The sequence below is a fragment of the Pavona decussata genome, unplaced genomic scaffold, assembly GCF_977016875.1.
Source record: "Pavona decussata unplaced genomic scaffold, jaPavDecu1.1 SCAFFOLD_114, whole genome shotgun sequence".
NCBI lineage: Eukaryota > Metazoa > Cnidaria > Anthozoa > Scleractinia > Agariciidae > Pavona > Pavona decussata.
The window spans coordinates 4,607,211-4,634,263 of NW_028145528.1; the positions used below are offsets into that span (position 1 = coordinate 4,607,211).

At 40.6% G+C, this 27,053-nt stretch overlaps 1 protein-coding gene and 2 pseudogenes across 4 annotated transcripts; all 3 read left to right on the forward strand.

Annotated features, from left to right (window-relative positions):
- Positions 1-334: 334 nt before the first annotated feature.
- LOC146470329 (uncharacterized) lies at positions 335-18,977 on the forward strand. Of its 2 annotated transcripts, XM_085122434.1 has the most exons (15): positions 335-762; positions 2,422-2,517; positions 2,816-2,845; positions 5,480-5,690; positions 6,635-6,903; positions 7,567-7,737; positions 8,596-8,993; positions 9,649-10,408; positions 11,048-11,380; positions 11,777-11,926; positions 12,578-12,910; positions 13,233-13,699; positions 15,011-15,307; positions 16,099-16,256; positions 17,512-18,977. In XM_085122434.1, exons 2-15 carry the CDS (start codon positions 2,428-2,430, stop codon positions 17,676-17,678), a joined length of 3,834 nt encoding a protein of 1,277 aa, XP_084978560.1. In that variant the 5' UTR covers positions 335-762; positions 2,422-2,427; the 3' UTR covers positions 17,679-18,977. The 2 variants fall into 2 exon arrangements, with proteins under 2 accessions (XP_084978560.1, XP_084978563.1); XM_085122437.1 differs by lacking the exons at positions 335-762; positions 5,480-5,690.
- A 1,369-nt stretch (positions 18,978-20,346) lies between these two features.
- Positions 20,347-23,223, forward strand: LOC146470330 (uncharacterized; annotated as a pseudogene). The gene is made up of 3 exons (XR_014867012.1): positions 20,347-20,469; positions 20,838-20,881; positions 21,826-23,223. The product of XR_014867012.1 is annotated as an uncharacterized LOC146470330 (transcript).
- Positions 23,224-24,110: 887 nt separating this feature from the next.
- On the forward strand, positions 24,111-26,841 carry LOC146470331 (uncharacterized; annotated as a pseudogene). The gene is made up of 4 exons (XR_014867013.1): positions 24,111-24,125; positions 24,169-24,211; positions 24,618-24,670; positions 25,767-26,841. The product of XR_014867013.1 is annotated as an uncharacterized LOC146470331 (transcript).
- Positions 26,842-27,053: the final 212 nt, after the last annotated feature.

The window sequence follows — 27,053 nt, forward strand, 5'->3', positions numbered from 1 at the left end:
CTAATAGCGAGCCGGAGGAAAGACAGAGAAGTGAAACATTTGTTTTGTTTCATTCCCAGATTTTACCAGTTTAGGCTAGAAATTAGCGGCAAAGGGGTTTAGATTAACGTTTTGGTCTTCATGATGATTGTTCAACTCGAACGGAGTTCGTGCGTTATTCATGCCTTTATTCCTCCAAGCAACTACGTGCAGGAATTTAATTCAATGACGCTCATGAATTTTAAGGGTCTCGCCAAATTGCGTGGAATAAATATGATCGGAATTGAAAAATGTTAGACTGATTATTGGATCCCCTCGGAAATTGTAGAACTGATATTCAGTTTACTAAAGAACTCACTGTTCCGATCTAGCATTGGGATTCCCGCGGTGTTTCACCGTTGCTTTTCAGGTTGAATGTGGAAACAATCACCTCTTTCTTTCACCATTATCGACTTCCTGTACTTCCTGTTTACAATTCGGCCGAGCTGGGCAAATCATTATTTCGCAGTAACTCAGCCTTGAAATTACTTAGAAGCCAAGCATTGAAAGCAGTTAAGGAGAACACTGTAATTGATGTCGTGTTCGTTGGACTTCAACAAAGGTTCTTCAAGATCCAGATTACAGATAAATTCTCCTCAAGTATAGGCGGTAAATAATACTTAATATCTGTCGCTCGGAACAAAGTATTAAGCCAAAGGTTTGGAGCCACTGAACATAATCGCATACTGAAGTCACTGGCGTAAGGGATTGCATTGCCGGGAGCCAATTCACCTATCTTCTTTTGTGAGTAAATTATTTTCTAGTTCTGTTAAGAAATATACTTTGTAATATGAGAAAAAGAATATCGCGCTTATTCAAGAAAAAACAGTTAAACTAAGATAATCTTCCGCTCTGATATCTCTCGTTAAAATTTCCTCATTTATATTTACCAGAAATACGAAGATTTTTAACCATTCTACTTTTCACGCATTATGTAGTCATGAGATGTGATTGCTAGCCGCTTGTAAAATACGTGGATCGGCCCATTTGTCAATCCGTTTACAGCCATACAATCAGTTCCGCGTTGAACTTTTTCCGCTTTACATATCGCGAAAGCTATTGCTGTTATCTACTGGTAGTAATCTTGACACATCATGCTCCTAAAATTGCTAACTCAGTCCTTGTTGTCGGTGCAAGCGGACACTTCGTGTTTTAGGGCACCGCCACCAATTTCAGTTCTGGCTGTTTTCAGTAAGGTTACAGTGTCGCGCTGTGATTGTTGTTCGAGCTGCAGGGCTTCAACTTGGCTCGACAAAGCTGGGATGGGTGGGAGCAAAGCGTCTACAAAGTAGTTGTCGCCAGGAACAGGAACGAACGTTTGTTTCTCTTTTACTTTTTTTAGGCGACATCTCATCCAGCTTGATGTCGCAATTTTGGGTCCTTCGCAGTGGCTGTGTTTTTCAGGTCGCTAAGCGAGTGGAAATAGCGTGAAAATCGTTACTTTAATAGGATTCTCATTAAATTTAAGCCACCTAACCAGGTAATTAAGTTTCACCAATAAGGAGCCACTTGCAGGCAGTCTTTTGACAAGGCTGGCAAGTTGGAGAAGTAACATGCCTTCTACTTTCAAGCGAAATCGGACCGGCAAAATCTGTTATCCATTCAACAGAAGCATAGTTTTCGTACTGGTTTAAACATCGTGTGCTCTTACCGGAATTGTTGCCTTTCAAGAACCTTTTACCTGCTTTACGACATTAACTTCTAATTGAAAAAAAAAAACAATGCCAATTCCTTATGAATGAGATTTGCAATCTTCGTTTTCCGATTCTGTCATCTTATTTATAAAACGAAGGTTTTCTCGTCGCGTGTACTGTTCAAGTCTTATGTTATGTACTGGTCTTTATGTTGGGATTCGTGCACCGCGATTTTCAACCTCAAGTCGTCGGAAGTCTTTGTATGGTCTACGGTCATTTTCTTCATATTCGCCTCCAAGTCGTTTGACCTCATCTTGTGTGCTGTTTAGACTTGTTTCTGCGTCCTTAATAGTGCTTTTGGCACCAACCGACTCTGTTTTAAATTGGAGTTTGAGCTTATCCACACCAGTGTGGATTTTTGCGAAGCCCTGCTCAGTCATCATCTGTTTTAAAACATCAATGGAAGCCTTTAAAGATTGAAAGTTCGAGGCGGCTATGTCGTCGTCATCGATGGATGAGCTCGAGCCGGGTTTCGTAGGTTTTGAATCCATACAGATACCGAGAAAAACTGCCTCTGTACAAGGAAAACCATTTTTATCTCGCAAAGGCAACTATTCTGTGGAAAGTGCTACTCTAGTTACTTGCTTGGGCTAAATGACCATTTCAGTATGGAGCTTTACAAATTGTTCCCACACGCCATGGCAGCCAGGCCCAGTCCTCCCCTGGCTACAATTTTAGTGTAAGATATCTGTATTTTTGTGACACACAGATCACCATGGCCGACAGTAACGCACTCCGAAAGACTCCCAAAAGAAAGCGTCCTAAAATCCCCTCACAAAAACCGAAGAGGATGAAGAGGGACAAAGTAAGTGATCGGCAATGCAATATAATTAAGCTATGATTGTTAGCACCAAGCGAAAAAATGAATTAAAGGAGGGGTATGTGTATAATAAATAACAAGTGGTATTGAACTGTACGCTACGTCGCAACGTATGATATCAGTTAATATTGCAAAAATGCTCTCCCCGCAAACCCAATAGGGTATATAGAGATCCACTGCTTTCTATATAATAAGAGAAAATAGATGATTGATTGATTGATTGATTGATTGATTGATTGATTGAGTAACTGTCTGATTAATTGATTAATTAATTGATTTACAGACTCAAGAGAAAGAAATAACGGATTTGGAGGTTAGTATTTCCTTCAATGAGTCAGTGGCATAGAAGTTATGGCTTATGGGAATTACACCTCTGCTAAAACACCTTGGTTACCAGCCGTTCGGGCACAAATTACGAGTTAGGGATGTGATGATGGTTTTTAAATGTCTGTAGTCTAGTTCTTAGTTATTTATCTAACTGACAGTTCGCTTGGAAATTCACACTAATAGAACTATCATATAACAGCATCTCAGCGTTCTTTTTTCTTTTATACTTATACTTATACGGAGCAAACTAAGAACTTTAAAATCATCTTGGAGTTTAAGAGAAGCGTAAGCCAATAATGGCGGAGATAATAGGTACAATGTATGTGAACAGCCGTAGAAAAAAGTATTAATTGTTCTTGCATTTTATTACTATTGTTGTAAATCAGCATTAGTTTTACCAATTTATCATTTTTATGAGTTATTAAGCATTGGTTAGCTTATATTAATTTGAGAAATTTCGTAAAATTAGTCTTCAAAAAACCTTAGGGGAAAGCTAAGTATTAGTTGCTAGTCGTGGAGCGTCACCGATGGAGTCGGACGCAAGCCTGGGAAAGTTGTCACACTGTACATCGCCCGTAATCACATCCTACATTTAGTTGTATTCTCTAACGCAAAGTTTCGAGACTCAGAGGCAAAATTGCTGCCATGCGAGGTGGAGGCCTTGGTATTGCCACTAAACATTTCGACCCACACCTTATCCAGTCTCGTCTCAAGGCCTGCATCCTGACTGACAGCAAACCCTGTGTGTTAGCCTACGAAAGGTTTGTCGTGGTAAGTTTCCAGACAGTCCCCTTGTCTCTACCTTCCTATCAACCATGGTCCAATATCAAGCCTCAGTCAGACATGCTTCGGGATCGGCAATTCTGCCTCCAGATTTCGCCAGCCGCCAGGACGAAGTCTGCCAGATCTGCGCCTTCGTGAAGCACAGTGAGAACTCAATCAGAAGACGCACAACAACACAAGACATAGCTGCACTGCCTGACTGGCCAAACAAGCCGACTGTGCTGATCTACGGTTCAGCTATGATCATCTCGAACAAGGAACAAGACCTTCCAGAAAGCTCACCAGCACAGAAGGTGTTAAGCGCTTCCTTAAGGTCGCCTTCATCGCGAGGGACGGCCTACTCGTCATTGATCACAACGAACCTCTCAGAACCAGGCGTGAGTGCATTATGGTTCTACACTAGTACTAGAAGGGTACTTGCAGCCCTTCACATCCAGCTCAGCCACCCGTCCAGGCATCAATTCAAGGTTGTCACGACCTTGTGACTAAACTGCCTTGTCACCATTGCGCAGCCTTGCGAGAAATTCCTACAGTACATGTGGGACAGTGGATTGGTTATCCACCGGATGCCGTGGGCGTGTCATTTGACACAGACGTCATTAAGCGCACGAGGCAGCTTGTGCTACCACCAGGAGAATGTGTGAGTTCACTCTTGGCTACAACCATGCTGGAGGGTGTGCGCTACTATACACTGCGTGATGCTCTTATCCACCTCTGTGTTCACATACCTCCTCTGATCACCCGTACTGACCCTGTCCCAGGATTCAAGGCATCCATCGACGATCAACTCCTTAAACACCACAGAATCACCCCAGAGATTGGCAATGCTAAGAACCACAACAGGAATCCTGTTGCTGAGAGGGCGGCACAGGAAGCTCATCGGACTCCTTTGACATGATACATTTGGTGTTCCTTTTTCAGCTTTGATCTCAGTAGCCGTAGCCACAGCCAACCTCAACTGAACGTACGCATTCGCTCGCATGGCCTTTCGGCCAGAAACATGTGGACCAACAGTTTCCTCTGCAAGACCAATATATCATTCTACGACAGCACGAACAACGTATGGTAAAACACCGCAAAAGGGAGAAGTCAAAGGCAGTCGCGAAGAGACATTTAGTGACTTAGTCTACCTCTGCTCCGATTGCAACAAGACTAGAGCCCGGGATCGCTACCTAGTCATTGAATTGTCTGGCTCCTTCTGTAACAAAGCGTGTAAAGACGTCTGATTGTTACGGGCCCCGTCTGAAGCCATTCGAGTTAGTCGTTCGCCTGTATCTTTTTATTTGTTCTGAGGAAAAAAGATAGAAGAAAGTAGTCAGTTCAGTACCGGTTAGCGGTACTTACAGTTAACCGCATGCTCCATAGGCCTGAGACATCGACCGTTTTCCTCCTGCTGGTTTTCGCTAGTTTGTGATCTTCTTCATTATTAAAAGCCTAAGTTAGTTAGGCTAGCTAGCTAGCCTAACTAGTTGTCATCGCTTTACCGAACCTTTGCTTATAACGAGCGCTTACAAAATTGCTTATGAAACTACTTTTCGTTATCATACACTGCACAGTAGTTCTAATTCTTGAGTCTGGCAGATAATGAAACGCTAAACTGTAGCCTTTCGAATCAGTAACAGCTGTCCTTTTTGTTGAGCTGGGCAAATTGTTTTCAACTTTTTTATGCCTGAGGCGAAATCCTAAAACAAAAAACTAAAGCAGTAGGTCTCATTTAGACTTTCAGCTTTTTCCTTCTTGGGATGATTATTAATTTACATAATTTCCCAAATAAACAAGTCAATTTAACGAGTTAAAAGATTTTCAATCCTTATTTTTGCCTCAATATTTCCTGCAGGACCCCAGCCAGAAAGACCAAGTTCTTCAGCAAGTGCAGCCAGGGCTATTTTTTAGTAAACCAAAATTTGGAATCTTTTTAGTTGGTTATTACTCAGATGATTTCAAGGAAAAATTGAAGAAAGACAGTCAACAAGCAAAAAAAGAAATTTTAAATGCTGCTCGCGATGTCATAAACTTCTCTCTCTCATTAAACAGCAGCAAATCCGAGGGTAAGGACTTTCGTTCATTAATTGTTCCCGGAAGGAAAGTTTGAGTAGCCATTCCTCGCTGTGATCTAGGAGATGCTACCCCATCTCGAACCAAAAGAATCTTAACTGCCATCTTACCGCCCATTTCCAGACCGTTAGTGATAAGAATGTTCCTCAGTCATTTTCTTATTCAAATGTTACTTTAAACTTCACGATGTTTACAAGATTTGGATAAAAATTGCTGCGTGCGGATATCTTCTATTTTCTTTTGCTTTACTCAGAAAGAAAAGAGATTTCTGCACGGGCTGACTAGGATACAGTGAGGATAAAATCATAGTAAATGTTTACTTTGAGAAGTAGAGCGCTGAAGTCAATACTGTTCATCACTGTGTGGGTTTAATATGACGTGGGAGTAACAAAAAACATAAAAAAATCTCTAAGGGCCAGTTATTTAAACAGAGTCTAACTTTGGCCGCGGCTTAAGACAATCAGTGGGCCTATCAATCTGTCTATAAATGGTCTATTTTAAGTAGATACTGATAGTTTTCTATTCTGGAACACAAGCCTAATCTTGTTACCATCAGCAGCGGACAATGTTTAGATATGATTGTTGGCAAAATTGAAAATTTTTTAGAACGTAGTTTTGTTAAACACTGTCTAAACTATCTTTTAAAAACTGACCATAAGAAACTCTGGAAACTAACTGAAGCGAATTCTAAAACGTCATCTCTTATAAACCATAATGCGTCCGTACTGCATTCATACAGTTTTCTCGTTGCTGTTCAGTTTGTGTCTTTATGTAGATGTGGGCGGCCAGTCATGACCCAAACGGTTTGCCTTTCAATTCATTTTCATTCCATGGAACGAGCGTATTCGCCGGCTAGCAAGGTGATCATGCAGCTAACAAAAACCGAGTTTCATCCTTCTCCGACCCTATTTTAATCTTTTGTGTTTAATAATTTCAGAACCTCGCTCAAGAACAATTGTTGCCTTTGACCCTGATCAATGGAGTCGTTGGTTTGAAAATGATCCCAAACTGACGAAAATGGAACTTCGACCCAAAGGATATCTCGCTCCAAATTCGCAGAAGTTTCTTGAAACTGGCGGAGATGTGTTTTTCTTAATTAAGTCAGACCTACAGAATGATGTGGAGGAGATTTACAAGTACGTCAAGGAAAACGTGGGCAATTTCTTTGGGAAAATTGATAAGACGAAATCATCTCCACCAAGCAAGGTAACAAAAATCCTCCCTTTTCCGTTCTTAGCGTACCTTGTTACTCTGTAATCTGCTATTACACGTAGGGAAGCCTTTCAAGTTCTAAACAAGAGTTTAATATTGCAACAATACGTTGATCGACTACGACTGGGACTTGATGTAACGTCATTATCTCTCTACAATCTTGGACGAAACTGCTGAGAAACATTTTGTGGATCTTCAAATTCCACTGTAACATTTCATACATTAACATTTCAATGTAACTTATGTCTTAAGTAATGTCTCCGTAATGAGCAGGAACACTCACTCGGTTATTATCACTGACACGTATATTAATAGTCACGCATTCGTTCGCTCGTCCCTCCCTCCCTCCCTCCCTCCCTCCCTCCATCCATAAATCCATCCATCCATCCATCCATCCATCCATCCATCCATCCATCCATCCATCCATCCATCCATCCATCCATCCATCTTGTTTAATTTCTGTTGGAAGATTTCCCGGAAAACCATGTCGTTAAAACGTCCATCATCTTATAGCGTTAGTTCCTGCATGGGTGAACTTCTAGCCTTCATAAGCCTTTAGTTTATGCGTGTACTTTAATCGCTTCCTTTTGCAAGACATTGGTTTCTGCAAAACAGAGATAAATACTTCAATTTGTCTTATTATTCTTACATCACCAGCGAATAATCCACAGTTCCTTCCAGGATGGCATAGTAAATCCATCCGACACAGAGACTCTAAAGACTTACGTGGTTACTGATGACGATTCGTCGTCCGGTTACCCTGGGTCCACCTACCTGATGACTCAAAAGTTTGAATTTAATTGGACGGTTTTGGGAAATATGCATAAGGTACGCAAAATATGCTAGCATTTTGGTCTTTTCGTAATTTACTCTAAATCAGTGTAGGGGGATACTGCAGCGTCTAGCACCTGAAGAGATATTGTTATCAAAGTGCCTTTCAAAAAAGACACTTTCTTAAGTGCTTACTTGAAATAAAAGATAACGCTGTGGGTACTTGTTGGGAAGGGGTACTCATTCAATTTTCCCAAATCGAGCCCACGTCTTTGTATCACACCTTTTGCCCATGAAGAACAACAGTAAGTGATTACTGATGTAGAGAACCATTTGCATGTTTCTAATAATGTTAATTAAAGATTCCTGCAAAAGGGCAATGCAACATGAGTATCAATTTCAACAGTTGTTCCATGAAGTAGGTGGCGCTTACTTGAGGGGCGCGACACTTGTTTCAAACTTGGGTTAAGTAGAAGGGCGCTTTTAAGATGGGAGCAAGTACTTATTCAAGGATTCACACTAATTAATGCTAAAAACTCGTTTGTTTAAGAACAGTTAAAAGTTTCATTAACGTTGCACTCATCTTTATGCGCGTTTGCAGCATATTCATGTTCATGTTCTCTTGGTAAAGAGAAAGAGTTTGTTTTTAAAGAAACATTGCCGTCTAACCCAGATGTTGCTCTGGTTAATCCTTAAGTGATAAATCCGCTGTGGTTATATAATTAAATAGGCAAACTGCCATATCCAGGCAAAAATTTTCGCCAGGATTTTCTTTCTATTACCGGGTGTGGTTCTGACCTGGACAACACAGCCAGTCTTCATCGTAATGCCTTTCTCTTTTATTGGCAAGTTAACATCTCCCGAAAAGAAACATATTTCCTGAATGATGTTATTATTTCATTTACTTTTTACCAGGATCAAAAGGAAGATATGATCGGTAGGAAAACAATTTCAGACGCGTTCATCCCATTCACGGACGAACGAGCACACATTGCACGCGCCCACGTTGTTCAAGATAGTCCGCCAATAGACGTTTTTGAGCGGCATCAAGCTTTGTTTCGTGTCTCGATGCCGTACGGCACAAGACCGAATGAGCCAGGAAGGGAAGAGGGGCTGATGTACATGAGCATTAGCAACACAACGAAGCAGTTCGTTACTATCCTTGAGAACATCGCTGGTGATCAGAGGCATTCGGCTCATGGAGAAGTTACAGTTGATATGCTCATTAGCTCCGTCAAGCCTCTGCAAGGAACGTTTTGGTACGTTCCCAGTGCTCAGGAACTGAGATTAGAAAGTTCATCCCAGGAGCGGAGGTAAAATAAAGGTTATATATTGTAATTCCACTTGTATTTCTACGTCATATTTAGTTCTTAGACAAACTTAATAGACAAAACGGCCGGTTCTATATGAATGGCAAAACGTGGAAAAAATCAACTCAAGGGAATTTCATAACGTAGGGCAGAGTCCGGTGAAGAGCTTTGGTAGATGCTCAATGTACTCAAAGGACCTTTGATGGCCAAGTCAAAGTTACGCGAGAAAGGCACTGATACGACAGAAAGAAGATGACGAGTTTTACTGTCAAGATGTCTTCTTCCTGGTGTATGTTAAGACCCGAATTGAACACTTGATGTGTGACTGTACTAAGGAGGTCAGACTCGCGATTTTGTGATAATTAAGCCACGCCCTGAGTGAGAATGATTCGAAACTTAGTCAGCCTCTAAACCAAGATTCTGGCGCATCCACACTGACGCCATTTTGCTTATTTTGTTTTGAATTTGAATTAATAAAGCGCAATTATACGAAGACGTGTTGAATGACATTGAAAACGCATGACAGATGAGTACGACCTCTCACGGCTGCCTACCAAGGTGTAGAAAGTGCTTACCTGGCGAGTTAGTTTATGAGATTTCTAATAGCCTGTCAAGCAAAGCATGACGTTTGTCAATAATATTTACTTTTATCTTTTAGGTTTGAGTTACAGAAGCACTGGGACATACGGAGCCCTGCCAACCAGTACATCTTCTACAACCAGAGAGAGTATCTTTATCGAATGACAACCGGAGGATACAGCCCTGGAGACACCCCAAGTAGGCGGGTTCTTCGTCTTTTGAGCTTCTCATTTCTAAACTGGAATGATCAGTGGTTCAAGCGCCTGGAGATTCCTAATTTACCCAACCTTCTGGATCCTGGTGTCCTACCACAAGAAATAAGGGAAACGGTTCAAGAGGCGTCCGTCATGATCCGAAAAGGATGGGCCATCAAAAAATCGCTAGGGAGTGTCTTCACCACCGATGACATGTCAGAGCTGGAGGGTGAGTCTGACAGCTTCTTTAAGAGGGAATATGACACCTTTAGCATCCATCCAGATGAATTGATTGTTGGTCAGATGCCAGTGACGTTCTCCCTTGGGCTTGGCAAGGTTGTAATGCCCTATCTTCGAGAAGAAGAAAAGATGCCAGCGTTCGTTAAAGGTCTAAGTGAGTCGTCGGGAATGGGTCACGTAATCCCGGATTACGAGACCTTGCTAAAGAAAGGTTTGGCCAAGATGATACAGGAAATAGCGGAATCGCAAGCAAGTTCTGATGAGGAAAGTTGTTTCTTAAGTGCTTGCACCCTTGCTTTGGAAGGAGTACAGACGTACATGACAAACTTTAGCTTGTTGGCCGGCCACCTCGCTCAGAAAGACGATACTTCCTACACTGATGCGCAGCGAAAGAATTTGGAAGGGGTAATAAAATTTCAATGACCTTCACAGTTCAATATTCATTCCAAAGCAATCGACATCTAACTAGATTAACCGTTCTTCTCCATAAAACACATTTTCAAGGGATACTAATCTTTGTCCAATGTAAAGCGAACTCGCGCTGAGGTGGCGGAACTTCTAGAGTGGATGCCGGGGTTTTGAGGAGGGAATTCAGTAGGAATCTAGAAATGAGTTCGGGGCATACCTCTGTTACTCCAAATCGAACGGCGTATGCGACAGCAATAGAGCATCCAAAAATGTCAGCGGTCGCTGTCCATCGTTTTCAACCGTTTCAAACTGACTTCAGACTGTGATTTTTAAGTCAATTATACACCCAAACCGGCTTTTCCAGTAAAGAACAATCGCAATAACAAAACAAACAAACATTAGCCCAAACAAACGAAAATGATTGTTGCCAACAGAAAACGACCTAACTGCCTTTTGCTGAATTCTTAAAAATGTGACTCCATCCTCATTCATCGACTGCTACTCTCATGCCTTCATGTTCTGATCGTAAAACAATTCGAATTAAAATAAATAGAGAACCATTTGTAGACTCTTCGCAGAAATAGAATAACGGTTTACATCACCAGTTTTGAAAATGCACTGGAATTTCTTTTTCAGATTGAAGCAAGAATGAAAAAACTTTCCACAGATCCACCAGAGGTGTTCCTTGAGGCCGTTCAGCTGCTGTACTCCTATCACTGCTGTCTGCATCTCATAGGAGAGCCCACGTCCATTGGCCGACTAGACCAAATACTAGAGCCTTTTCTCAGGGATAACCCTCCAGAGGAGGCGCAAGAAATCATCGACTGCCTGTGGATCAAACTTGGTAGCCAAGTACATCTAAACAGAGGGCTTCTTGTGGATCAGCAGGAATGGGGGATGACCGCTGTCCCGTACTCCAGTACAGGGATGTTTCCGCATGGAGATACTATTAATCAGTGGGTTCAACAGGTATACTAAGTTGGTATCATGTTGATGCCATTTGAATTAAAGAGACTCTAGAGCGCCACATCTCAACGTGTAATCTTGTGCTGCGAAGAATTCTCTTTTTAAAAGAATCAGTCAGCCTATATTCTATTCAGTTCTTTAAAAGTAGGTCATATATACCTTTCCGCTGTACGAATCATTCTCCCACAACTCTCAACTGAAGATATTAAAACTTTGCCACTGTTTAACACTTGATCAGAATATCAAAGGGAAGCTCTCAAACTCGCTAACTCTACTAACCACATTTAAACCTCTCTTTAGATCTAAGCTACACTTGATTATAAATTTAGTAGCTAACACTCGATGTTTAGGAGTTATTACTTTCTGGTAGCTCAGATGAGATTGCTGTGTTTCTCTTAGATTACAGTTGGTGGTTGCAAAGCAAACGAAAAAAAGAAACCGGAAGATGCTTGCAATGACATCACCTTAATGTGTCTTAAAGCCTCTCGCAGGCTTCCACTGAACGCTCCTTGTTTGTCGCTCAGAATGCACAAGGGTATACCTGACGAGGTGAGTTTCACACCCTCCAGACGACCTTAGACTATTTAAACAAATGTTTGAATAGGAAATTCTAAATTGAGTAGGCCTTGTTTAAATGGAGTCCCTCATTTAAGTCAAATCAAGAACACAATCTACATCAACACTACACACGTAACTTCTTACAGCATTTGCTCGCTAAAGAGGATCAAACTGAAGTCATTGGTGTCTGAAGAAGTTTACTAGCGAACGTTTAAGTTTAGGGGCGATTACTAGAGATTTAATCAGGGAGCGTTTTCCATTGTAAAGACCCTGGAACCTCCTTGTTCGCAAGAGGGGGAGTATTAACAAGTCCCTCTTCAGTTCCTATTCCCATGATTATACAAGTAATCAGGTGCTGGTCCATTAATACACTTTAACAAAAACATACACTCACAGAACTCTCGGCGACGTTTAAGACTAGGCTAGCTAAAATCAAAAGGTGGTTTCCAAATGGTCGTCCGCATTGTCCCGGTCACGGCAGCAGTTCCAAATATGCTAAAGTGATTGAGACTTTTGTATGGAAACTTTTAGGGATGATCACTGAACGACCCGAGCGATTGGAACGACCGAGATTCCTTTTAAGATGCGCAAAGAGAGCAACCATGAACATGCTATGAATTAACGCAGTCCTTACTCCCACAGGTTCTCCGTGAGGCGGCAAAAACTGTCCTCAGCGGTGGGGCCCATCCAATATTCCCACATGATGACCGCATTGTAAATGGCCTTCAGCAAATAGGGACCAGTGACCTTCCCGTTAGCTTGAAAACAGCGCGAAATTACTCGTGTGACGGTTGTTATGAGCCCATTTTTCCAGGCGAAACCCAATTCTCTTTGGCTTACGTAACACTACTTCAAGTACTAGAGATGACTATCAATCATGGAGCAACTTACCTACTCGCAGGCCCGGCGTACTTGGAGGGTACCCCCCAGTCACTGCCTACAACTCGTGCAGATGATATTAAAACTTTTGAAGAGGTTAGTAACCGTTGTGTCCTTCAGTTCCTCAATACCACTCCAGGGGGAAAGAAGTCAGGCATGTAAGGTGGTGTCTGTAGGTAAAGTGAAATCCTGCCTGAGTATTGAAATGAAAATTCTTGAGCAGCCCCTCCATGTCCTGGTATTTTAGTGTTTTTCAAAATGCTAAATCCTAAGAACTAGTAAGAGCGATTTTTTGTTCAAGTTTAGTGAGTATATTAAGGATACAAACAGGTCGTAAACAACAATCGGCGGCATGCAACTTGCAATACGTAACAACTGGTTTAGAATGCAACCCTTTCTTGTTACTTTGCTTTACCAGGTTAAAGAGCTTTTTGCCACTCATCTGAAGGTTCAAACTGAACGGCAGCTATTCAACACCATTGTGAATTATGGTAACATTGCCGAGGTCTGTCCCAGTCCCTTGTTGTCGTCCGTCGTCCGTGGCTGCCTGGAGACTAAGCGGGATATTTACGATGCCGGAGCAAAGTTTACAATTGTTGGAGTCCAGTTTATTAGCTTTTCAAACACAGTGGACTCGCTATACGCGATAAAGAAATTATGTTTTGACCATGACTCAGCCGTGACGTCTCTTGCTGAGTTAGTCTGCTGCCTGAAGTGTGACTGGGGTTTCAGTATGAAAGAGCCTTTCCACGAGCCACTCGCAGGGCACACGCGTGGACAGCGGTTGTCCGACGCATTCAAAGGGATTCGTGAAAGTACGCTGGCTTTGCCCAAGTTTGGAACGAGCGCAGGAGCCGAAAATGACGACATTCAAGGCATTGCGAGGCCAGTATTATTTTTAATTAACAATACAAAACGCTACGACACAATACGATACAATAAAATTGTTTTAGCAGTTCTTCCTAAGAAGAAATGGTTTTTAAAAACTAATTTCAAAAATGTCTTGATAGCAGAAAACAAGTTATAATTTTAAAGAAAAACACAACACTTTTTAATTTTATAAACATGTTTCGGCCTTAAACAAAAAGATAAAAAGCTCAAACGTGTTTTCCAAATTAAAAGCTGTTTTGCTTTTTGTGTTAAATTATAGTTAACATTACTTTGGAAAACATAAGTTGCAAGGGCTGAAACTAAAACTCAAATTAAAATAATAAATGAGGGCATAAATATTAAAACCAAATGCAAATAGCAACTTCGTAGCAAAAAAACTTAAAGTTAATGTTAAACTCTCTCTATACAAATAGGTTTTTGTCTTGCTCTGTTTTTTCTCTCTAAATTAACTCTATGGTTATTCCTCGGCTTCCTATTTTGGTCGCGAAAGTGTATCATATGCCTTTAAAGCACGATAAAAGAAGGATTGACCGCTGAGCAGCGGAGGTAAAGAGAAAAGCCAAGGTTTAAATGATTCCTACACCTATAGTTCAAAAATATTTTACTTTAGTGATACGATAACAGAATTTCTTAACCGTGATTTTGGGAGAGTTCTTTTAGCACTGAGGTGATGCGTAAGAATTTCTTTGCGCCAACCATAACACGAACCGTGAAAATTGAAGTAACTGAAGCCTTTAATTGGATTGTTTTTACGCCGAGTTGTCTGACTGAAAAGGTAGAAAAGTAGAACGATTTGTCAAAAATCATGGTATTTGGAACCTTTCGTAATATTTCTCCATAGAAAATGTGCTTACTCTACTAATGTGACAGAAAGAAGATTTACAGTATCGATATGATCATAATGCCTCGGTCTGAGCTGTTTCCAGGCTAGAGGCGCTACCGAGTACAATTTAAGCTCTTGTACATATGTTATATAATCAGCTGTGTTCAGTTAGCGGGCGCTTTCTTCCTCTGTCTTTGTGTGTGTGTGTGTCGCATCTGGAAGTCCCGTCTTGTAACTTAAAAGCTTTATTGTAAAGGTAGCCACATTGATGTACGGCCAAGGGGTGTGGCAAGCCGCCCAGGCTCAAAATTGGAAACGGTTCCCGCCAACATAACACAGATCACGAAGCAAGTTTCGGAAATTTAGCGGCCATTCAGTTAATCACTCTTAATGGAATGCTGACCTTATCCTAAATTTTAACAAAGATTAGACATGTTTTCAGAAGGTAAATCTCTTAACATTCTCTCGTTTCGTTCCATCAGTTGGCTGGCTGAGCGGATAACTACCATTGTGAAGGAAGTGTCGCGTGATTCCCTCGACAGCCAGCCTCTGAAGGGCCTTATTCAGAGTTTGAAGAAGAAATATTCCATTCCTGGACACAAATGGGATATTTTGTTGCCTCCAGGCTCGGGAACGTTCGAGGGATACGTCGGGTGGGGCCTGAGCTGTGCAGCATCGGCAGATGGTAGGCGTGCAGGGTCACCCATCGCTTCAGATATGAGCGCTGCTCCAACACCACTGGATTTACCCCCAGTACCAAGGAGATGTGACATATACAAGTAAGATTGGATGAATTAAACTATAATTAAAAGAAACTAATCTTCTGGAGCAACTCTATAATACACCGCTGAACAAGCTCAAGTTCTGACGTTTGTTAACAGTTATAAAGTCTGCAGATGTCAGCTGATTCATTCATTCCTCTATCCACCCACCTGTCCATTCCTTCTTCCCTCTTTCGCTGCACTCGTCTGCCCGTCTCTATCCAGCACCCAACCCACCAATCCATCCATCCATCCATCCATCCATCCATCCATCCATCCATCCATCCATCCATCCATCCATCCATCCGTACGTCCGTACTTCCATCCATCGTTAAACCGTTCTTCAAATACATCTACAGTCGAAGCTGTATTAAGCGGTACCGTATCAAGCGGTCCTTTGTTAAGTGGTCAGTCGTCAAAGTCCCGAAAATTACTGCCCTTAATTTGGACCTCTATCAAACGGTCACCTCTATAAGCGGTCGCGGCCTCCCTTTACTTTACTTGACCTGTTTTCAACGCTCACTCTGTGATTGTGATTTTGTGAGCTCTTTAGTGTATAAACTGTACACTAAGTGAAATGTGAAATGAAATGACGTTTGTATTGTGTTTGACATGTATTCTGTGCAACCTGTATTAAGTGGTCACTTAACCATTCCCCGAGGGTGATCACTTAATACAGGTTTGGCGACCGTATTTCAATTCACGCTTGCAAATAAAGAGCTCTAGTTCTTCCTGTGTTAAAAGCAGGTGACCTTATCACTTTAACGTAAGTCTCTGTATAAACAGTTATATCTTGCTTTTCATACCAGGGCTCTGAAGAGCTGGGATGACACGTGCATTAAATCTGGGCTGGCGAATGGTGCCGAGGTTGACCTGAAGATTGAAGAAGATTTCAAAGAAGAGGATTTGGTAACTTTTCTGAAAAGTTATGCCGAAGGAAAGGATATTGGAGGAAATATCTTGACAAGTAAGTGGCGAATTAAAAAAGAAATCAGAGTTGGAGTTATTTCGTGGAAAATAACCCCTAACTGTTAGCCGTGAACGCCGGAAAATTCGTTAAATCAACGCAATTTCACAATGGCTCATCTTGGAACGAGAAATAAGGATTATAACGTTTAACATGTGGGTTAGGGAAATGCAAACACTCGGGTAGAGATGGTGCTTTTTCCTTTTTGATTTAGACATTGACTAGAAAAACAAATAACCGGCTTAATGCTCCGTTCTAGAGTAACGCTCCGTCCTAGAGTATTGCTGCGTTGTTTGGCCTAACGCCCTTCCCGTCTACCTGTCTAGTGAAATAGAGCGGGTCCAAATGCGTGCTTTAAGAATAATACACCACCGATCTTCATACCAAAAAGCCTTACAACTTGCTAAAATCACTAGTCTTGAGGACAAGCGCAACGAACTCTGCATGAGAACTTTTGATAAAATTACAAAAGGCAGGTCGTTGTCAAAACATCTAACCCCGATTCGGGCCTGTCGCCCACGACTATGCTCTTAGAAACTCTAACTCTTCGAAGTCTTTTAAATGCTTTTTCCCTAGTACCATCCTAATGGCAAACGTAACATCTTCTAAAAGTTGAATGTTATTGTTAGTTTATGATTTGATCTTAAGTTTAGTATGATTTTTCAGCCTTTTTGATCCATATTGATTTCTTGTAATTTTACTAGGCTTTACTATTTCTAATTACTATATTGTAAAGACCAGTCCCAAAGAGGTTTTTAGTGTAATTTTTCTAGATATTGTAAACACATTGTAATTTATTTTTAATACGAGAATGTGGTGATTAAACATCTTTATTTATTTAAAAAAGGTCTCTAGTTTTCATGGCCGCCTCCATTAAAACGAATCATTTTCGAAGAAAACAACCAGTGTTTGTAGTTGTTTTATTGTGGCCTATAGGCTTAAACGAGTTCAAAATTAAACGTACGTATACGTGTCCTCAAACGAACGCGTATTGCTGTGAATTCGTCAACTTTCCATTCCACAATCATTTGATATTGCAATTACAATTGCAAGTGGATGAAAAACGTAAATCAAATATCCGGGAACAAAAAAAACATATTCTCGGACTAAAATTAAGATTGAACATTTGTAGATAGATAGAGTGAAGTAAGTTAACTGCTAAATACCTTGGCGAATGTTTCCCATACATTACTGTTTTAAATCTCGGTTGTGAAAAGTCAGATTGTCTTATATTAGTTAATTCTTTCCTTGACAGTTACCTGCGCCAATCCTGACACTTTAGCAAATGCCATGAAAAGCCCAGAGAAGTACGACCTAATCAGGGTGCGAACTGGCGGTTGGAGTGAATTTTACATTGCCTTCTTCACCGCGCACCAGAAACACCAGGAAAGACGCGTGTACTACCAGGTCACGAAGCCCTGAATGTCTCCGTCTTGACGAGTTTTGTTCTGTTTCTTTTCACCAAGAATCTACCATGACTACACGGAATACACTATACAGTAATCGGCTATGTAGTTTAATGACGACTTTGTAGAGACGACTCAGTTTTCAAAAGAAATTTGTAGAATCGCGTGAAGTAACGTATGTTAGAGAGGCAACTGTTTCTGCATAGCATAACACAATGCTGATAGATGAAAGCAGAACATGCTATATGCTGTATGCTGTATCTTGAAACCTTCCTCAGAAGAAGCGAATATTGCGATGTTACACGCGCAATTGTCCGGCAAAGGTGTTGAGTGGCAAGTTGCAGGAAAAATTGTTTCCCGTAACAGCGCCTTATAAAATAGGTTATTGAACTAGCGTTAGGTTCGTATTGGAAATTATTTGTCAACTTCTTTAGCGGTCCACGGACCACTTCAGCCATACAGTTTGAATAATAAAGAGTGCCGGTGTGTTTATGGGCGGTTGAGAGCGCATGTGTTCGTGATCGCCTGCGCGTGAAATTTCTTAGGAGGTGTACAGTCTCGTTCCCAGAGTGAACGAGATATTACGAGTATGGTGTTACCTTAAAGTGTGATTTCGTGTGGGTGTGCTGCACCTACAACAACGTGCGTTTGCTTTTATTCGTGTTTCACGCATCTGTAACAATCCAGCAGTTGTGACTAAATCTGGCAATTCGTTATTTCAGTTATCCGTTATTGGAGGAACGGCCTAAGTATGCAGCTTCTTGGCGTTTTAATGCTCCTTTTGCTTTCAATGTTACCTCCACGACGGTGTCTCCTTTTGCTACTGCGCAGACGTTCTGCGCATCTCGGGATGGTCTGAGATACCCCGAGATTTCTCAAGACCGGTACCTACTAATTCAAAGATATTTCTGCATGGTTTGTAACTGTGGGGAAAAGGAGATCTTAGGAATATTGAAATCCAAAACGAAAATTAGGAGTAACCACGCATTTTTCAGAGATAGTTACGTTTCATTGTGAAAGAAAAAACATACATTGTTATGTATTTCAAAGCTTATTGTTGCTAAATTATCGGTATTAGGAGGCACCGTCTTTAACTAATGGGCCTTGGGTCTTTTATTCTTCAAAAGATAAAAATACAAGTAGGTTACAAGTAGGTAAAACAATTACATATAGTACAGTGTTCCTCTAAGTATCTATATTACAAGGCTAATTCGTACTTAAATACTAAACGGAATGGGGTTTCGATGTATCGATCCCGTGATCGCTGTTATTTAAAGCGACATTCTGATTAAAGTGTATATGAGAGAATTTTTTATTTGCGTGATCAAATCTTAATGTTGCTCCCGTGCTGTTCTCGTATGAAAATCGAAGGGCTAGAAAAGCGTCAAATTTCACTTCCGGTTGGGAACAATACCACGCAAGACTGGAGACTGAAGAGAGTATGACTGTGAGGCATGAGCCCACAGCTCAGGGTAATGGGCTCCTGTGTGAGGTCAATACAGGAACGCTTAAAAAAACATTAGTCTCGCCGTCTCTCTATTCCTCAGTTGCTTCATTCTGAGTATTCAACAATCCTGATTCATATTTTCGTCCACACACTTTTCTCCCTTTGCACACGAAAACAACTGAAGAACAAGGAGAAAGAGGGTACAATTGTTTCGATGTGGGCCTAACAAACGAGAAAAAGAAAGGGTCATTTAGTGAAGTCCATGGATTCAGTCCATTTTCGATGAATACGGGGGTTAATTATGCGAGGAGGTCATTCAACGTCCGTTCTCTCGCAAGTATATTAACCTGTGTTTTCTAATTTTAAAAGCTTTTTTCGGAAAAATTTGTAATTAAATATCGGCAATCGTTCTTGAAAAGGAGATCTATTGAATGCAATTCTTGTTCAAACATTCAGGACGAGTCTGACTTGTTCAAAGTTCATTTCTCTGCGGAACCAAACCGATCTGTATTCTTTGCTATACATTCAGTCATAGATGTTGAAACGGTCCCCCCTCTTTCTTTCCCCCTCTCCCCTTCAATGTTGAATTTGTATGTTTTAGTAAGCAGCAGTGAAAGAAATGCTGTAAATACAACATTGAAGTAGGGGGAAGGGGGTAGGGGGTAGGGGGTAGGGGGAGTATGTGCTATATGGGCGAGATGTGATTGATGTGATTTATCTGTGGTCTCAGTTAAGTGTTTCAACAAATTATGACTACAACCATTTTCGAGATCTTAATGATCTCGAAAGGTGTTGATTAGTTCCTTGACGTCAACAAATGATCAACAATTTGAAGCGCTGAGCCATGTCCATTTTTCCATGCGAGGGTTGATTTCGGATGCGAAGAGGTCATCGGTCTACCGTTCGGTTGATGGTGTATTCATTTCCTTTTTCTAATTAAATCTGAGTTATTAAAATAATAAGATTTTACTGTGTGTAGAAACCCAGCTGTGGACTAAATGATAACCGTGGATAGTCTTGGTGTTGTCATAAACAATGGCAAAAGTGAAAGACGTTGTATAGGAGACAATAAGTTCACAAAACAAATTAAACTTTGTTTCCTTTGCATAACTGCGGTTTCCTGTAGCTCAAATTGTTTCGACGTCACTTTTTTCTCCCTTATTAATTTCCTTAATTCTTAAATACCTGAAGTCACACATCCAGAACAGCTTCAGTTCATAGTTAATTCAGTATAGCTGTTGGCAGAAGCCGACTTGTACTCTTTGACATTGGGCAGTCAAAGTTATTCGCTCCAGCAACGAAACTCTAATTGAGAGGCGTTGATTAGTTTCTTGACCTCAAACTCTACAACAATCTTTAGGTAAGGTAAAAGAATCTTTATGTTTTGGCTGTAATCATGCTGGCATTAAGGTTTTGGTTGAATTCTTGTTAAAAAAACGTACAATTCTTTCTAGACGACATTATTTTCTCTCAAAGTTCTCCCGTTGTTAACTGCTGGGATTTAACTAAAATGAGCTAAACGTTACAACCCAGTGTCAAAGACCGGCCCGACCGGCAATTGTTGGTAGATATCCACTGCCTTCGATGCTCCTAAGTGTTTTAAACCTAACATTATAACTGAGAGGGAAAACGGAACAAACACTGAACGGCATGAATTCTAGCCTGCTAAGTCCTTGAACCAACTGCCACGGGCATTTCTAAACGTTAACGTTATCCATTCTCTTTCAGGTCATTTTATCAAAGTCAACCTGACGAAATGAGTCGCCTGCAAGGTAAGCGACTAACAGAAGAGATTTCTAAAGTAAAAGATGGTTCAAGAATTATTTAATGCTTGGTTAAATTTAGAGCCCTTTATCAAAATGAACTGGTGATAAATATAAGTTGTTTATACGTCGCATTTTAGACATGGGTCGAGTGTAATTCGTGCCTGAGGAAAAAAAAAGGTTAAATCGAAGGAAATAAACACAGTAATATCAGAAACAGCAGGTAATACACCTAACGTTGAGAGGTAATTTTAAATTGCCTAAAGTGGAACAAAGCGCAGATATGTAATTCGAATTGTATTCGACAAGACTTTCGTGATCAATTAAAGGATGACCACCATGAAGAAATGTTTTACAGACGCTGTTTCTTCCGTATACTAAATTTATTTGATGCATGGATTACCTTAATCACGGTTAAATACACTTTCATTTCAACTTGAGTTATAAACGATACATATGAGTACAAAATGGGCTGTTGAGCTTCTCATTGAAAACTGATCATGATTTGTGACGCATGTCCGATGTGTCCGACTAGTCTCAGGAAGTCTTTTCATGTAAACATGTACAGTTAAGCTTCTAGCTTCATCAGGCTTCCTTGTCACATTTAATTTACTGATATGTAATTAACAACGATTTCTCTTCAACCTGTTTTATATGTTCTGTTTGTGTGTGTGACCACTTAATAAAAATAAAAATAAAGTTCACACAGGCTTCAGTTTTTATATTATACACTCACCGCCACTCAGAGGGAACTATTTCTCTAAAATGTTTGGACTGTTTAGTTTCTGATTTGTCCTCCCTACCGATATTTGTTTAATGCGGAAGATCGAGAATACTACCTAATACTTTGTTCAAACTAATCGGGAAGTAGATCTAAGTTCAATCCTCGACTTGTCAGCAAACTAACAAATTCAAAGTATACGAGTATTAACATACCTTTTCCATCTTTTAAGGATGGAAACGACATACAAAAACTGACTGGAAGATCAACTTCGATTTAGTCGACTTCTTGCCGCTAGATGCACCACAGAGAAAAAGCTCCTTCAGCCAAGACTTGTTTAACGATAGAAAAAGCGTGAAAAATCGCCACGCTGTCATGGAATCCAAGTATATCCAAGGGATGGCTTCAGGAACTCTTGATCCAGATAAATATGGTGGCTTCATGGTGCAAGATGCCGCCTACTGCTTCAATGCAGTTGAAGTATTTGACTACGGCTTCTTACCAGATGCGACTGCAGAAGAAACCTGAATTTTCTCTACTGTATAGGGTCCAGTCTGAAATGTTCAAGAAGTACAATCAGGATTTCGTTAACACCTGGCGAATAAAGAGTACGGAAAGCGTGGTGATGGGTCCAGCGGCAGATATGTACGTAAGCTATGTGTCTGCTTTGAGTCGCCAAGATCCTAAGTACCTAGCCATAGCTTTGTTACCCTGTACCTTGCTTTGGCCGTGGATTGCTGGTGAACTGATCCATACAGTCGACGAGAAGAATCCGTACTACAGCTGGTTTGACAAAAACAAGCTTGATCCCAATCAGGCAAGCCCTCTGGATCTGGATAAATTTGTTGATTATTTCTTCGTTCCCGAGGAGAAAGAGAAGTGCCTTGCAATCTTCCACGAGGGAATGGCGAACGAGTTAAATTTCTTTCGAGATGCGTGCGATGAAACTCTGCATTATTACTCTTTTTTTAATGGGTGAGTTCTTCCTAGGTGCGTGTGACGAAAACCCCACAATGAATTCTGTTCTTTCTTCAATATGTTATTTCATTTCGAGATGTGTGTTTCTTGAAATCCTGTGAAACCAATTTTGATTTGTGATTTCTTACGAGATCGGCGTGTGATGAAATCCTGTGTTATACCTTTTATTTAAGTGTGCATGTGATTTTGGTCATTTAATTTGATGCTGAGAGGTTTTCTATGGGAGAAGACAAACTTTTTATGCTGTATATTTTCTGTGTAGTAATTTTCTGTGTAGCAATAGCGATTATCAATTAAAAGAAAGCGGCAAGTTGGGTCTCACGGTGTGAAATCTTTCTCACTTCTGGTAACTATCACAGTAAACAGGCGGGATTAGAAACAACTAAAATTATGTTATTGTCACAGATTTTGAAGGCACTTATTTCGTGATTTTTGCGATTGATAAATGAATTTAGTGTGCCGGAAATTCCGTTAAGTACATATCCCGATGAAGGCAGCCTACAGTCATCCAATGAGATGTCCGTGATCGCATTTATTTATATTATACATTAACCTCGTGAAATTGGGCTCTTTCATGTTCGCAAAATTACCTACCCACGAAGATTAGCAATTTGTTCGATTTGGACAGTAGCTAGATTAACATATACACAACAAAAACTTGTCTGCGAATTTTTTGTTTCGAAATATTTTTTCTCCAAGAGCGATTTTTGTACGATCACTCCACATTTTTGGAATCCTATTTGGAAAATGTTCTGTACTTTTCACTGCGATTGAATATGGCAAAACGCAGACACGTTTCTTAGCGCTTTGAGTCCGAAAACTGAGGAGCAAATTAAATTAGCGAAAAACAAAATTCGCTTTGACTTGTAGCTTTCAAAAGGTGATTCGGATTCTTGCATTTAGAGGTCGTGAAAAATTCGACAATTCATTTTATTTCAAAATTCTTGGTATAGTTTGATAACCAGCTCTATAAGCTTTAATTTGATATAGGAGTTTAGGTATCTACAGTTTAAACCGGGCGCGCTACATCGCTTGGACACGAGACACCTTGGACACGAGACACCTCTGAAGTGCGGTAACCTAAAGTTTGCGAGGAGGTCATTCGACTTCCGCCTTCTTTCGGGTGTACTTTTCTTTTTCTATTTCAGGGAAATTTTTGCATTAAATATTTTTCAGCGATAAGCTTTACGGCATGCGGAAAACGTAGTCGTATACACTAAATAATGATAGCAGGTTGCCTTCTTCTTCTTCTTCTTGCACGTGGAGCCCACCTCGTTTTTAATGAAAATTCGTGTGAGCATTTTATTGCTGTGCAGTGTAGGTGTCAGCAATAAACATCTTCCATGGTGTTGTCATAAACAGGGGAAAAATTTGAGATGCTTTTACGAGAATATTCAACATTGTTTCCTGTGCTTATTTGCGGTTACTTAATGTCGCTGGAATTCAAAGTGCTTTGACGTCTGTTCTTTCTAAAATTACATTGGTCACGGATCCAGAGTCGAAGGAGTCCAGTTCAAAGTTGATTTCTCTACGGGCAGAAGCCAGTCTGTTCTCCCTGCTATTGGGCACTTAAAACTACTCACCCAAGCAGGAACATCTTGAAGGCCTTGACTAGTTCCTAGAAAACAAACAATCTTTAGGTAAGATAAAAGAACCATTATATTTTGCCTCTAATTTTGTTGGCGTTAAGGTTTCGGTTCCGTTCTTTCTCCAGAGAACGAATAATCTTTCTTAGACAACATAGTTCTTCCCTAATGTTCCCCAGTTTTACTGTTGCATGGGATAACCTTGAAACTCGTGGAAAACATAGATTTGATTTCAAAGAGCTAAGCGTTACAACACCGTTTGAGGCCTGGTCTCAATCGTTGGGTGTTAAGGCACTGCGATAAGTGATTTAACTCAACATCGTAGACTGAGAAGAAGGATAGCGGAACATAGCGGAGCACGAATACTATCCTTTAGCCTTAACTGCCGCCATTACTAATTGTGATAGGGAAGGCAGGCCGCCATGGACATTTCCGCTAAAAGTTATCCATTCTCTTTCAGTTCATCTCCTCCCTGTTATCAAAGTCAACCTGACGAGATGAGTCACCTGCAAGGTAAGCAGTTAACAGAAGAGATTTTATAAGCAAAGTACGCTGCAAGAATTTTTTAATGCAAGTCAGTTAAATTTAGTGTTCTTTGTCAAAATAAAATGAATTATCCGTTGTTTACACGCCGCACTTTAGATGTTAGTCGAATGTTATTCGTTCTCCAGCCAAAAAAGAGGTTAAAATCGAGATAAATTACCCAAATAAAAGCAGAAACAGCAAATTATGCACCAAACTTTGAAATGTTTAAATTGTATTGGAAGGACCACCAGACTGATGAAGTTGAGTTGTAACAATGCATACATGTTTTTCCGCATACTAAATTTATTGGTATTCTTAGAAGCGGTATTATCCTAACCACGCGAACGAATTACTTGAGTTGTAAATGTGCTGTTGAACTTCAAAAGTTTGATGACGATTGCGACACTAGACTTGCCGCCACAAGTCGACTTGTTACATTATGGCGTCGGCGAAAGCCGTCAGTGAGCAGCGACAGACGGAGAAAGTCCATGCACTCAGACAACTGCTATATCTGATACCAAATTTGTATGAAGACTGTTCTATCATGATGCAGCGAAGATTGCCTTCAACCAAAGGTCTCAGTGTTGTTTAATGACTTTTGCAGAGATGGAAGTTCATGTATATCCACAGTGCTGACTGCTTTTCATTTGACACTACTCGGCCGGCCAGTTCTGTAAATCGAGTGATTGCTGTTGACTTTTCGAAAGCGCCACAGCTGGCCTCATTCTGTACTTCTGAAGCGACGAGTTTAGCCCGAAGAAAACAAAAAATAACTAGCCTTGCAGGTTTTTGAGTTGAGGCGACATTTCGCTAAGAAAGACTTTACTTTTTCATCGCAATCTAATCGGCCGTTCCTGAACCGAAAGGAACCGTTTGGCTGCACCGTAACGGCAATCCCGAGGCAATTATTTCCCTCCACAAAACGCTTGGGAAGTGGTCGTTTGTGATTTGTCCTTTCTACTGATATATATGAAGTCGACTCACCAAAGTCAAGAATAGTCCATGTAAGTTTAATTAATTCTTGATTTGACTCCGGTCAAGTGAATTCATCTTTTGTGAGTTCAATCATTGTTTCCCCTTTCAGTTGTGAAACGATACCCCCAATCCGCCAGGAAGATCCGCTTTGATTTCGACTTCTTACCTCCAGAAGCATTGAAGACAGTTGGTTCCTTCAGCCAAGACTTGTTTAACGATAAAACAAGCGTCAAAATTCGTGAAGCTGCCAAAGAATCGAAGTTTATCCAAGGGATGGCTTCAGGAAATCTCGACCCAAACAATTACGGTGGCTACATGGTGCAAGATGCCGCCTACTGCTACAATGCAGTTGAAGCATTCGACTATGCTGCTAAACAGATGCAACTGGAAGGGAAGCCTCAATTTTCTTTACTTTACAGAGTCCAGTCTGAAAGCTACAAGAAGTACAATCAGGAATTTGTGAAAACCTGGCGACTCCAGAATACCGAAAGCGTGGCCGGATGGATCCCGCGGCAGATACGCACGTGGGATATGAATCTGCTCTGAGCTGTCAAGACCCTAAGTACCTAGCCATAGCCATGTTACCATGCACCTTGCTTTGGCCGTGGATTGCAGGAGAACTAACCCATTTAGTCGACAAGAAAAATCCGTACTATGGGTGGTTTGAAGACAACAAGCCCGATCCCAAGCACACAAGCCGTCTGGTGAAGTTTGTCGATTATTTCTTCGCGCCTGAGGAGAAAGAGAAATCGCTTGCTATCTTCCTTGAGGGAATGGTCAACGAGCTAAATTTCTTTCGAGATGCGTGTGATGAAACCCTGTATTACTACTCTTTTTTTCAATGTCTGATTTCTTTGAGATGAATGGAATGTAACTATGGATTATTACTTTTTATTGTGTGATTTGGTTTGAGATGATTTGATAAAATAAAGTACTAGTTTTAGCACTCAGTTTTCGAGTTTTGATCTTTTGAGATGCGACTGTTTAGACATTGTATTACCGGCCTTTTTCGAAGTGTGATTTTATAAATAGCCATGCTACATTTTACGGTAGAAAATGTGTATAGAGCGAAGAGGAGCTGCCTTAGTTGAATGGTGTATACCAATTAAATAGTTGACTCTTTGTAACCCACGGTAATGATCAATTAATCAGGTTGTATGTGGAACAAAATACCCCTTGCCACCAATTTTTACAGGCCGTTTTTTCGCCTTTTATTTATTTATTTATTTTTATAAAAAAGCTTTATATTAACAAACTTTGTTTAGGTGTCAATGCGTTTAGTACTGCAGTGCTCATTTAAACTAAGGAAAGGCCAAAACATCTATCGAAGTGTCAGTCCTTGAATGTCGAGCAGTGCACAGATTTTTTTCTAGCTCAGCCGATAGCCTAGTAAGAG

What these genes read in the sequence shown, in the direction of transcription:
- LOC146470329 (XM_085122434.1), top strand. Translation starts at nt 2,428, where the DNA reads ATGGCCGACAGTAACGCACTCCGAAAGACTCCCAAAAGAAAGCGTCCT. An exon ending in AGAGGATGAAGAGGGACAAA is followed by an intron (nt 2,518 to 2,815) that starts GTAAGTGATCGG and finishes ATTGATTTACAG; the next exon opens with ACTCAAGAGAAAGAAATAAC. An exon ending in AAACAGCAGCAAATCCGAGG is followed by an intron (nt 5,691 to 6,634) that starts GTAAGGACTTTC and finishes TAATAATTTCAG; the next exon opens with AACCTCGCTCAAGAACAATT.